Source organism: Phalacrocorax carbo, chromosome 1 (genome assembly GCF_963921805.1).
Source record: "Phalacrocorax carbo chromosome 1, bPhaCar2.1, whole genome shotgun sequence".
Lineage (NCBI taxonomy): Eukaryota > Metazoa > Chordata > Aves > Suliformes > Phalacrocoracidae > Phalacrocorax > Phalacrocorax carbo.
Window position 1 is genome coordinate 8,113,238 of NC_087513.1, and position 13,300 is coordinate 8,126,537.

The 13,300-nt window shown below is 48.0% G+C and overlaps 1 protein-coding gene across 7 annotated transcripts in view; it reads right to left on the minus strand.

Moving 5' to 3' along the window:
• FRMD4A (FERM domain containing 4A) overlaps positions 1-13,300 on the minus strand; it is a 383,615-nt gene that overhangs the window by 77,771 nt on the left and 292,544 nt on the right. For all 7 annotated transcript variants that reach the window (XM_064443502.1, XM_064443480.1, XM_064443467.1 and 4 more), the window contains exons 5-6: positions 5,017-5,101; positions 120-176 (exon numbers count right to left, since the gene is read on the minus strand). In XM_064443502.1, coding sequence (XP_064299572.1) covers positions 120-176; positions 5,017-5,101 — 142 coding nt within the window. The remainder of the gene's footprint in view (positions 1-119; positions 177-5,016; positions 5,102-13,300) is intronic.

Here is a 13,300-nt window from a genome sequence, read left to right on the forward strand (position 1 = left end):
CATCTTTCTCCTCCAAGTGGGTGAACTCCTGCACTTCTGTGCAGCCATTTTGGATTTGGCAAGTCAAGAGATTTAATGCAACACGAGGAAGCAAGAAGTGAGAGAAGGGGGGTGCTTACCTGCAAGATGTACGCAGCCAGTTCAAACACCACTTCACTGTCAACCTCAATGAGTTCCTTGAAAGGTGAAGAAAACAAGAAAAAGAGAGTTGAGTCAATTTAAGCTCCTGGAAGAAGGACGTGCATCTCCTCCTGGCTATTGCACGGTGAAGCGTGCAGTGCCACTTTTCTCCCCTGGCTAGGCTTCAAAGCATTCCCTGTGCTCCTGGAGACCAAAGTGAGGGAGAACCTGCCCACTCAAATGTGGAGAAAGCCAAATATTCAGCGTAATGGCTTGGTAAATGAAGCATAACTGGATGTGGCATGAAGGGATTCCTGGGGAGGATGCAGGTGGAAGGGGGAGGATCAGGGTAATTTTTATTTTCTTGTGCGATTTAGTGGAAGGTAGTCTGGGAAATAAATTTTTTTCTCCCCCAAATGTCACCTCTGCTTCAGGGGAACACAGCCTTGTCCTTGGCTCACAGAGGCCAGGAAATGAGAAAATTTGTCTTCACTGAAGTTGTGTCAAAGCCCCTGCGGAACACCTCTGGCTCTTGCCCAGGGTAAACTCACAGGAAAAAGAGCCGTATTCCCTCTTGCAGGATGGGAGCTCTGGTTTCAGCCCTTTTACCCTGTGAGCACTGGGGCTGGGGGTGCTTTGAGAATGAGCTGTGACAGCAAATCTTTTGGTAGGTCTTCACTGCTCCGTTCTGTAGGATTCAGCCCCTGATGAAAGCAATCTTGGAGGGTCAGGTGAAATTGTGAGTGTTTTGCTTGGACGCCATGGTCACGTGAAGGACAGTGATGGTCCCACAAGATCCTCTTAGGGTGCTTCTGCTGTTCCTGAGATAGTAGTCACAGAACCAAGGAGTCCAGGCAAAGCTCTGTCTGAACGCGTGGGATGCAGACCCAGCATCAAAGGTGCTTGGGATGGGAGGCATGAGCATTAATCTTGTGGCCAAGTGTGCTCTCCCCAAGTGTCTTGTCCCTGCTTTTGGGAAGATGGTGGGCTTTTACTGAGATACTATTTAAGCCTCTATTCTGCAACTAGAACTCCTACGTTGCCTCCTACGTACATGGCCATGTAAAGTGGGTCACTGTTCACCTCACTCCTGTGGTAGCTCTTCTGTTATATTTATTTAGACTGCTGTTTTTAATATTTTACTTCATCTGGCAAGCAACGAGTGATCTAAATATAGATTGCTGCTGTGATCCATGCTCCAGCCAAGTCATGGCCACACCTCATTTACAAGCCACAATTGCTGCGTTGGCTTCTCTCTGGCAAAATCAAAAACAAAGGGAACAAACCAGAGGATAAGTTCCAGGTGTCCTTGGCTTTCACCAGTGCCAGCTTTTTAAAATAAGCACTTCCTTCACCTCCTTCATAACAACACCTTGGAGAGTGAAGACGAGCTCTGCTACGGGCAATATACACACCTTCCCCCGTTCAGCTAAACTGCCTGATTCTCGCAGGCACCTGCACTGACGATGTTGTTATACAGCTACCTATAGGTAGTAACGTTGTGCATATGCCAAGGGAAGCAGCTGGTGCAAGATGTCGATTCAGCTGCAGGCAGGGCCAGGCTGGGGTAGTCAGGCATATCCTATAGCAAGGGGCGACGCAGAGTAGAACCAGAGTGCCTGGTCTTCATCCCATCTTGAAGCACCCGGCATCACACGGACAAACCAGCCTCTGCAACTACATGTCGATGCTACGGCAAGTCTGTACTAGTAGGTAAAGTGGGCCAGAGCCCGTTCTCTGGCCCTAAGGGTACGTGGCACAGTATAGCTCATGATTAAACACTCTTCGTCCCTCCCCCGGTCCCAGATGGCGTTACCTCCACTGTGTTGCCTTTTGGGAACAGGTGCTCATCCCTGAGCAGTGCCCAAGCAATGCCTGGGACTGGGCTAGCTGACACAGACCAAAACCCGTGCCAGAACGTGCTAGTAATTAAACAGCCTGACTGATCGGGGACAGTGCCCAATGCCAAGCCCTGTCTTGTCTGGTGGTACAAACGTGGCTTGGCCTTTCTGGGCAACAGAGGCTTGCTGGTCCTGTGCGAGGGTTTGGGTGTGTGGGTCCATGAATATCTCATTATACCACAGACTGGGTGTGGGGGAGCCATGGGCACAGCCAGAGTACAGCACCCGACGCAGAGCCAGCTGGCAACCCAAGGGACCAGTAGCCCCAGACTAAACAGGCCACAGTCAACTTCTTTCCCAACCTGAGCAGCCCAGTGTATGGGGATGTTTGAGGGTGTGTGTCTGGAGAATCAACAGAACAAGGTTTGACGTGCCAGTATAGTGTTATGAACTACACTTGTGTCCTACACAGTACAGTCTTTCCAGGCTGCAGGGGAGTTTGGAATGAAGCCATCCGTGGGGAGTCCAGTGAGGAAACTTTGCGTGCAACAAGGAAGCTTTCAAGGTTTGGGACCATGCAACACCCCTGGCTAGCTGCAGGGATGACAAGCACTGGCTGTGCTTAGACACTGAATCCCCTTTCCTACAGCTACAGGAATCTTCCAGGCATGCTGGCTGGGTGCTCACCCTGTGTCTTAGCAGAGACCTTGTACCCAACTTTCAAATTCAGCGCCTTTTTTAATAGCATAGCATGTCTTACTGTGGCTGGAAGTCAAATGGGGAAGGACCCGCATGGGAGACTGGGAATCCAGCAGGGCTATTTTTGGATGAAGATGACAGTCAGCTCGAATGTGCAAAGTAATGGTTTCAGGAGAGGTCAGACTAAAATAGACCAACCTAGATCTGTAGGCACTCTTTTTTTTTTTTTTTTTTTCCCCTCTTCTTATTAAGCTTTCTCCAAAAAAAGAACAACACTGTAAGCTTTTCCTGGCAATACTCCAAAAAGGAACTTTCCCCAGGAACCAAAATGTGATGCTCACTGAGCTTGCTGCTAGAGAGGGCTGACTAAGCACATCTAATTGCAGCTCAGCTCAGCAGCCCTGCCTCTTTCCTGGGCACTGGAAGAAAAAGGCATTGTCTGGCATCTACCCTGCATTTTAGGAGATGCAGAGTTTGTCCCTGCATTTAGGACATGCAGATGTCAGGAAGTGAGGCTCCAGACTTGGTGTAAGCTAGTCGGCTTAGCAGGTCATAAACCTGCTGAGGGTTGTGGGATGGTGCTATGATCACTCCCTGACTACAGCTGTCTTCTCATACCACTTCCTCCCTGGCAGATGGAGGTGAGTCACCAGGAATGGCTTCTGCCAGCACAGAGGGAGGTAGGAAGGATCCTCCCAGGGAATCCCAGCTGCTGAAAAACCTCTCCCAGTCCCACACAGTCCAGCCGCCCGTCCAGCTCACCTGGCCAAGTCCGCACGCAGCCAGACTCCACCTCAGCAGGTTCTGGGTCTGCTTAATTTTCTGGACCCTGCCCTTTCACTTGTACGGTTGGCTAGTGGCATTGGAGGGGTCAGCTTCGCAGCTCTGCCATGGCACTCCGGCGGGGGAGTGGAGGCCATGCCAGGACGCCCGTGTCTGGTGCACAGAGTGCCTTGCAAGGAGCAGCTCTGAGTTACAGTGCTGGTGGCAGCAGGCCGGTATTTTCAATAGCCTACAAGGCAGGGCTATTTCTGGTACAAAAACATTTCTCCATGCATGGCTTGTGTTTGTACAAGATGGTCTTCAGTACACTCCACAGACACCCTTCCCCACCCTTTTGTACACCCACATGCTCACTCCCCTGGCCCAGAAAGTCTCAGTCACACTGGCGCAAACATGGCCTCACCGCGAGTGCGGTGCGCAGCTTTGGGCGCCACAGTACATTAAGGATATAAAGCTACCAGAGAGTGTCCAGAGGAGGCCACGGAGTTGGTGAAGGGTTTAGAGGGGAAGCCATATGAGGAGCGGCTAAAGTCCCTTGGTTTGCTCAGCCCGGAGAAGAGGAGGCTGAGGGCAGACCTCATGGCGGTCTGCAGCTTCCTCACAAGGGGAGGAGGAGGAGGGGCAGGCGCTGATCCCTTCTCTCTGGTCACCAACGCCAGGACCCGAGGGAATGGCAGGGAGATGTGCCAAGGGAGGGCTAGGTTGGGTATTAGGAAAAGGTTCTTCCCCCAGAGGGTGGTGGAGCCTTGGAACAGGCTCCCCAGGGAGGCATCACGGCACCAGCCTGGCGATATTCAAGAAGCACTTGGACAAGGCCCTCAGAGACATGGTGTGAATCTGGGGCTGTCCTGTGCAGGGACAGGAGCTGGACTCGATGATCCTTGTGGGTCCCTTCCAGCTCAAGGCATTCTACGATATGCACCCCAACACAGTTACATACTCTCTCCCAGATGCACAAACTCACAGTCACACACACATGCAGTCACACACCCCTCACACACTCAGCCCGCCATGCCTTCCCCCACTCTCGCACTCACAGAACCTCACGCACTCTCACAATTCCCTTGCACGCTCTCTCACACAGGTACAGTCTCACAGACACAAGCACGCACCCTCTCACGGACATGCCCCCCCAACACGTTCCCGCTCCCCGCCGCCTGGCCCAGAAGATGGCGCCGGCGCCGCAGCCAGCGCGGCCACTGCCGCCCTCTTCGGGCGGGAACCGCTAACCACAGCCCTCAGCCCACAGCGGGCCCCGACAGCTTCTCCACCGGCGCTTTTTTTTAAAGACAAACCCAGACATTTCTTTCTAAATACTAGCCAGTTCATCGTTTAAGCAGCTGCAGATTCCCTCCTACCAACCACAAGAGTTACTTCCAAGGGTGCTTTACCTCAGAACCCATCTCTGACAGGGAAGCTGTCCAGGGACGTTAGAGACAGAGGGGTGAGAGCAGGTGGGAGGAGGTCATTATCGCAAAGTCCGGGTATGACCAGTGTAAATTTTGGGTCAGAGGATCCAGACCCAGGTGTCTCAGCCTACCCCAGTGCCACCCAGAGCTTCCTGAGTCCTTACCTTGTAGATACAGGACTTGGCATTCAAGAAAAACAGCTCAATGGTGGCATTGTCTTTTAGATAGGAGATGCTTTCAATGTAGAACCTGAAAGGGAAAGCAAGAGAAGTGAGACACAAGGGGGAACTAGGGTAAAACACGAAAACGCACTCATTACGTGAAAAATGTGGTCAACAGAGTCATGATGACTATACTAAAAATGAAGTTTCTTTGCTTATGACAGGCTGGGGTGATGAAAGATGCTTGTGCATGCTCCAGGATGTGACCTGTCACCACCATCCCAGCCATACCAAAAGAACTGGATCATCAAATGGGTGATTTTGTTTCTAAATAATCCTTTGATTTGTTTTTAAATTTCAAATAATCCTTTATTCTGTTTGCTAGTAAACTCCCCTTCATACTCCATCACATCTTGACATTTCTTCTTCACTCCTTTATCTAACCTGCCCATTTCTGTGCTGTTGACCTGCATCTTGTAAAATGTTCTCTGATAGAAATCCACTCCCGGGTTCCTTCCTCTCAACTTCAGGTTTGCATAAGGCAAATTTTATAAAGGCTTCTTTACATATTTTAGCAGCTAGCACATAGCAGCTGTGGTCGCAGAGTAAGCAACCAGCAACAGTTAGGGACCTTGCACAATTTACAAGTACTGTGAGTTGTGATGCTGGGGGTGACTGAGAATGCGAATAATTTTTTTTTTTTTTTTTTTGAGAGGAGATGAATTCGCAGAACTCAGTAGAAAGGGTTCTTAAACCCTAGTGTCAGAAAAACCCACTCTCTTGCATTAGCTGATCACCATAATATTTGCAATTATGTTGAAAGCCCATGATATGTATGAATCAATTCCGTTCTCTGTGTCCTGCCTGCTTTGAAGGTTTGATCCTTTGGCAGTGAACTCCATGGGAGTTTTGCCACTGGCTTGAATCAACTCCAGCCCTTAATTCTGCCTTGTGACCTTTTGAGGAAAAAAGCTCAGGATACCATCAAAGGTTATGTATGTTATGTGTTCCTGTAGTAGCAGAGAAAGCCTGGATAGGTTCAGTGAATAATTAAGGTGCATTTTGCATTTACTTTATGTTTCGAGTAAGGAAAAAAATACCTCTATCTGCCAACCCTTCTTTATAGTGATCTTTAAGTTGCAGTACAGTGGCAGCAATGTTCCTTACATAAATTCCAGTACTATCGTGCCTTGTCAGAGGCAATTAGAATAGGGAGAGTGCCAGGGAAATGCTGTCTGCATCAAGAACTTAAAAAAACAAGATACCTTAGAAATCTGGGTTGAGATCCAGTTACAAGGAAACCTTACTCCCTGACCCTACACTCCGGGAGTGGAGCTGAGAGACCTGCTGACACTCCTGGGGCTTCACACAGGCACTGGAGGGATTGTCCATGTTGAGCTATTTGCAGAATTGAGGGTCTTAAATGTAACCTTCTTAGGGGTAAAGGGCAAAGCTTTGTAGTGCTCCTAAGTGTCTCCTGAAGACCCTTCAAAACAGCTTATTTCCTGACAGATGCAAACAACTATTTGCTTACTAGAGTGAGAGAATCATTTTGAGCTCTTCTTGTTCATCTGCTGAAGTGTTCCTGCTATTATCCCTCCTTCTCTCATTCCAGAAGCATTCAAATGAGCATTCATTTATTTTAAATGAGAAATAAAAATAAAACCTGGCTCATAAAACCATTTGATTGTAGGGATCATGAAGCACACGAACTTTTTCTGAATGTTTTTTCTAGTTTCCAGTGGGTTTCTCCTCCTGTCCTTGCAACTGCCTCTCTCTTTTTTTTTGGCAAATAAAAATATACTTGGCTTTAGAAATGCAAAAAAGATGCTGTGTTAAAAAAGGAATCTTCTTACTCGATCTGCTCTCTGAGTGCAGCTGGCTTTCCATCTGCTGCATCCGTGAAGAAAAATGATAATTTTACATATTCTGTGGTTCTTGAAGAACCTCCTCTGCTTATCACCACTACCAGTGCTCTCCAAGTTGTGACGGTAGGATCTTTAATTCCAGGGTCAGAAAAAACAAGAATATTTATTTCTTTTTTGGATCCCAGTGAAGGTTAGCCAAAAATGCTTTTTGTTTCATCAGATCAAACGAGACCACCCTCACCATCACTAGAGGGCAATATTGCATTTCTTAAGGCTGCAAGGATCTTTTCCCAGGGCTTTCCACATAGACACACACACAGATAATTTTCTGTACAAAAATTAAGTCTCTCAGAGCACAGAGCCTGCACATGATACTTCATCTTCACAAAGAAATCCCAATTCTCAAGTGATCTCCAGAGTGGAGAGTGTGCTGGGTAGCTACTGGCTCTCACACATGGACCCAGACAAATGCAAAGCATGTGCACCGGGAAATTGGTGCTACTTAAAAGAAAACAGATTTGCAGAGAGAACTCTCATGGGATTTTCTGTGTGGCAAGCTCAGAAAACCCGAACTGGAGCAGATTCCCCTGAATTCACAGCCGGTGCTGCAACAACAGAAAGGGGGGGAAAAGACATGTTTTTCTGCACTGATCATGGATCTTGTCAGACCTCCTCCTTTTACTGCCTTTCACAAATACGGTGAGGGAAACCGCACTTCGCAGTGACCAATGTGAGTGACTAAGGAGGCAGGAAGAGGCATCCAGCTGCTAAGGCAATGAACCAAGCAAAAAAATCTGGGTTAAATTCCTGACTCGGACACAGGTTTCCTTCATGACCTTCAGAAAATCATTTAGCTGATTGGGGGTGTTGTGTTGTGTTTAGAAAATACTCTTCCCTCCTCTGCCCCTCTCTGTCTGTTTTGCCTGTTAAGCTTATAAGCCCTTTCTTACAGCATGTTTCAAGACCGTCAGTTTTAAGGGGCAACTCTCAGATTTCTGTGAAGGGCTCCCCTGAGAGCAGCATTCCTCCATGTGCTGTGAAACTGATATATCCAGGAAATAATGGATGGGCTGGACAGAGAAACAGGCAGTACAATCAATGTGTCCAACACCTCTGCTCCACTACCTACATCTCTTGCAATCTAGCCAACAAACAGCTTTGCCTCAAGCAGCTCCTACAAGAGGTTCCTTGATAGCCAGCAACTGTTGCTGTGAGAAATGAGGTGCCTGCAGGAAGGCGGAACACCCGAGAAGACTTTGTAAGTGTAAAAACCGGAAAAATAATTTTTGAAAAGGTTTAAAAGATCAGCCAATGTTAATCTATTTCTGCATTGCCCATCCGTCCCCACCCCAAGAAACTTATAATTCATCAAGTACATTTTCTAAGCATTAATTAAATAGCCCAGTGAATATTACAGTGGGTAATGAACACAAAGTGTCTATCTTGTCTGCTCCCTTTGAATGGCAGGAAGACAGTAATAAGTACTGCAGAAGGCATATTGGAAGACTTCAGAAGCTGCTGCATCTGAAACATTTAAGGCTTTTTAGCTGCGAGGACATGCCTCGTACTGATCAGCCTGCTCTATATTAAGCATTGGTTAACTGACAGCTTGCTCTGAGACAGCTTAAGCCCCGTCATGCCATGATGAATGGCAATTCCCATCGTAACCAGCCAAGCACAGACATTTATATAGCAGTGCCCGTGAGAAGCAGCTGTGGAAACTCCTGATCCTTGGGTGATGGAAAACTGGCACTACTGTAGTTTCTCCCTTGCGTTACACACATGCCCACCTCTGACTTGCAGCAGGGGGAAATGCCTGACTCACCAGTTTGATTACTGGTCCTTCAGGAGATGGAGAATCCCTGGCTGCTGCTGCCAGCCTCATATGCAAGCCCGGTTGTGTGTGTGCAGATGCTCATATTTAGCAGTGTTGGGAAGGTGCTTGATAACTAGTGCTTTGTCCTTGCAGTGGGGTAGGAGGCCTCAGGACGATCAGGGAAATGGCCTCCAAAAGCACCTGAGCTAGTGGTGTGCTTATGTGGCCAGTGAGAGCTGAAATGAGCAGCGCACCGAATTTCCACACACCAAAAGAAAACGTCAAATAAAAAATATTTAGCATTGCCACTAACACACACAGAGCCCTGATCATATCCTGTCTGCCTGAACTCGGCCATGTACCTCCTAGCAGGGACCAGGCTCTGAGCAATCGAGTTCCTGACTGTGCAAATGTACTCTTACAGCATTTGAGATGACACACCCATGTGTTTATTTCCAAGCAGAACCTGCCAAATGGTAAACATATTTCACTGTGGTCTTTGACACAATGGTATTTTGAAGCATGACCCCAGCAAATGGATGTCTTGTCTACTTCAGGTGTAGATCTGTCCTGGGACAGTGGTATCATCCTAGTTCTTGTGATATTTGACTCTGGCGGGAACCAGCTAGTCCAAAAAGCTTTTAACCAACAAGAAGACCATTTTTTCAACAAAAGGAAACACTCCAAAACTCCTATTCTGGTGCCATGGTGTTTTCTTCTAAGAAAAATAAAAGAAAACATTGAAAGGACTTTGGAAGACCTCAGAAAGGTTTCAGCACTTGGTTTCACTGAGGAACAACATCTTCTTCAGGAGTGCCTGTACGAGAAAAACTAGTCGCAACTGAAGCCCTGAAGAGGACAAAGGGTCTCTTTGCCATCTGAGAGCCCAGAATGGCAAGGGTGTAGCAAAGCACTCTTGTTACTGTTCTATCAAGCCTCACTCCTCAAATATCTTGCTGTTTTCAGAGGAAGGCAGTGGGGTGGCCACAGGAGGCAGCTGGGCAGGGGAGATGCCAAGGCGTGTGGCTCTGGCATGCTGATACAGTGCTGTGTGAGAGGGCTAGTCAAAACAGAGGTGAGCAGTGCCAGGCAGTGACAGGGAGGCCAAGGATGGCACTGAGGATCCTGATCAAGGTGGCTGGTAGCAGTGTGGCAGTGATTTTTGGGTGAGTTCCTGCCTTTTCCAAAGGTCAGGAGCTGGTGGCTCAGTATTGGCAAGGAGGGTACCTTCCCTCCAGGCCTGTGATACTGTTTCTGTGCAGAGAGGCAAAACACCCCTCTTGGGCCTCTTAAAAGTAGGAAAGGGGAAAAATCACAGAATAACAATCCAAGTGGCTCTTCTCTTCCCTGGTGAAAACATTATCTTTCCCATGAAAAAGGAGAATAAAGGGTAAGACTGGATTTCATGGAAGAAGACAGAATTTGGTTTTGATGTGCAGTCACCTTCCCCAGTGTTTCCTCCTGCCCTAGATGGGAAATACACTCAGACCTGAGAGGATGGAATGAAATGGGCAGAGGTGTCTTCCATGTCCTTCCCAGCTGGCTGACTCCATTCCGGTTAGGACGCAGGACAGAGCTGTCAGCAGAGCCTCTTATGTCATTATTACAAAGCAATGGACAAAGGAGGAGACCCCTTTTCTGCCTCCTCTATCCTGGGGTCTGGCTCATTATCCCTCACCATGTCATTTAAAACCTCAGAGGATAATTTGAAAAATATGAGGCCATTTGCTAACCAGGAAAAGAAAAATCACATGCATTGGTATAATGGACTTAAATGCAGATGTCATTATGTCCAGTGTCTCGTGCTAAATGAGTATTCTGAGCAGCTTGGGCTGCAGAGCTCCTTTTATGTTGCAGCCCTGTTTGCTAATAGTCCTGGGTGCATGCTCTTATGTGCTGACACGTAAAGAGGACAATGGTCATGCTAAATAGTTGGCCTGTTAAGTAATCAGCCAGGAATGAAAATCAGAGGAGCTAAAAAGCCCCGTTTATGTCCCCCTCTGCATTCATTTTGATTCTGATCCCATGTCTTGTCCCCTGTGCTTGTGCCGTGCTCAGGCCCCCCTTGCCCAGCTCCAGGGATTGGTATGCAGGGGACAGGATGCAGCAAGAAAGACCTCTGTTGACTTTTACCTCAACGCAGGGAAGCCACAAAACTGGAGGTGAATGTAATTCCAGGAATACAGGGAATTGCAGCTAACAAAGCTGTGGGTGCTGTTTAACCTCAGTCTGTTCCCTCTTTTTCCCACCGGCTGCACTGTACTATGAAGCTGTTTGCACCTTTACTCACCACCCATCCATTTTTCACAGAGTTTCTAAGACCCACTGAACTCCTGGGAAACCATGTGTTTTGGGGATATTTGCTCATTCCTATGCATCGTCTTCTCCATGTACAAAATACTAAGCCATCTGCTTGGAATATATAGAGACCAGTTCTCTTCCAGTCTATACATCCCGGGAGTCTTTACAAACTGCAAAGTGCTCCAGGATGAACATAGAGAGGAAAGGAATTAATGCAGGTACATTCCTCCCTGTTGTTTGGTTACAGCATCAAGCACCATGTGGAAAGGCTCTGCCCTCAGCACAGCGAAGCCTCTGCCCTCTCACCAGGAGGGGTATCAGGCCTGACCAAGGCATAAAAGCAGCAGCCAGCTCAATATATTCTGCAAATCTCTCCTCCCCTGAAGTGTCCTGTGGAGCCTAGCTTGCAAGACAAGTGCAGCTTTGTACAAAAACGCTGTTGCAGCTCCTCTTGCCTTGGAGTGGTGAGGTTACCTGTCCCAAGTGTGAGGCAAGAGCAGCGACTGGATCCCAGTAGCACACTGCCTTCCTCTCCTCCTTTCCCTCAGTCACCAGGGGAATTTCCCCACACTCTCCTGAGCTCCAGCCCAGATCTTTCCTGCTCGTTGATCCTTACCAAGAGTGACATCTTGGCTATTAGAGGTAACTCGCTGGGTGCACTGGCATAACACCATCCCTCAGTATTTTTATAGCATCTTTCATCTGAGGATCCCAAACCCTTTCAGGAACAGAAATCCCTCCAGCCATTCCGCTGTGTTGTCAGCAGCTCACAAAGGTATGACTTGGCTGTGAAAGCTGGCATGGGGTTTACTTGCTCACTGGCTCTCCCTGTTCGTTCAAAGCCACGGTGATGGGACCCCTCACAGCAGACCTTTCTGCTTGCTTCACTGGTGACAGCAAATCACACCCACTGGTGTAAGGTATAAATGCACAAATTGCAATGAAAATGGAAACAATGTCTGCATGACTCTCACCCAGCCAGAGAATCTGTGTGTAGGCATTGACATAGCTATTGCTGCTTGATCCAAATTAGGTACAAATCCTACACTGACAGCATCCATCATTTCTCCATGGTACCTATCACGCTGTCTAAATGCTTCCCAAAATTAGACAAGACAATGCTGCCAGCATCAACTCATTCAAAATGTGGCTCAAAAACAAATTTTTAGAATGCTGCTTTTTATTTTCCCCTCAGGTGGCTGAATGGAAAGGAAAACCAACTTATCCCCTTCTCTAAACATAGCTCACTTATACAAATATATGCCCAGTTAAGCAGAAAACAGAAATGATGTTATGGGACTCAAGAGCCAGACTGCTATTAAGATGTGTGTGTAATGGATGGCTTAGCTCAGAGCTGTGTGCTAAGTAGCAGAGCCCCATTAGTTCCCTTCCTCAAGCAAAGGTCAATTTTCACACAACTAAATCTTCCGACTGGACAGAAGTTTCTCATATCTCTAAAGAGACTCTGAGGAGCAAAGCCTCCCCGCAGGCAATTTATTACACCTTCCCCCTGGCGAACAGAGCAGGGGGCCACCCCAAGAAGGCTGCAATAAATTGTCTGCAGGGAGCCTTGTCTTCCAGCACAAACAAGGTCTGAGTGGCTGTATTTATACACCACGGCTGGGTGGGAGGAGGGGGTTTGCAGGGCTGCTGGATTTTGAGATCTCCCTCCTTAGTGTACACACAGCTGATGCACGCCAACCAGCAAAACACATGCTGTACAAAGAGGTCTGGGTTATGGCACACAGTGTTGCCAGACTTCATAGACAGAGTGGCTCACGGGAGCCCCTGAAAGTAGCTTGGTTGGTTATGCGGGTTTAATATTCTGATTTTTGCTATTGTTTCTGCAGCACCCCAGCAGTGCATGGAGCTGCAGAGATATAATGTGAGCGGGAGATGTCTCCTTGTCTCCCTTATATGTAGCATAAACTGCCTGGGAACTTGGTGTGGGGAGTTACCAGCTTGGTGCTGGTAGTGAGAGTGGGTGAGGGAGACAGCACAGCTGGAAGGAGCTCAGAGATGGCTAGCCATGAGGATGAGGGTGGAGCACAGCAAGGTGCTGAAACATCTCGGGGCAGTTCCCTGAACTCTCCTGGGATGATCAAGCTCCATGGCAAAGTGGGTCCACCACAGCCCCCTTGCAGCTCCCCTTGCAGAGGGGTCTGCAGCTGACCAGGGAGAGCAGAGGAGCAGAGGAATTTGTGTAGATATGACTTTTCCCCAGCATCTTCTCCTGGCTGCTAGTAGGTGAGATGAAACATATCCATAGATGAGACCAAACTCTGCTGCTTCTTTCCCTCTC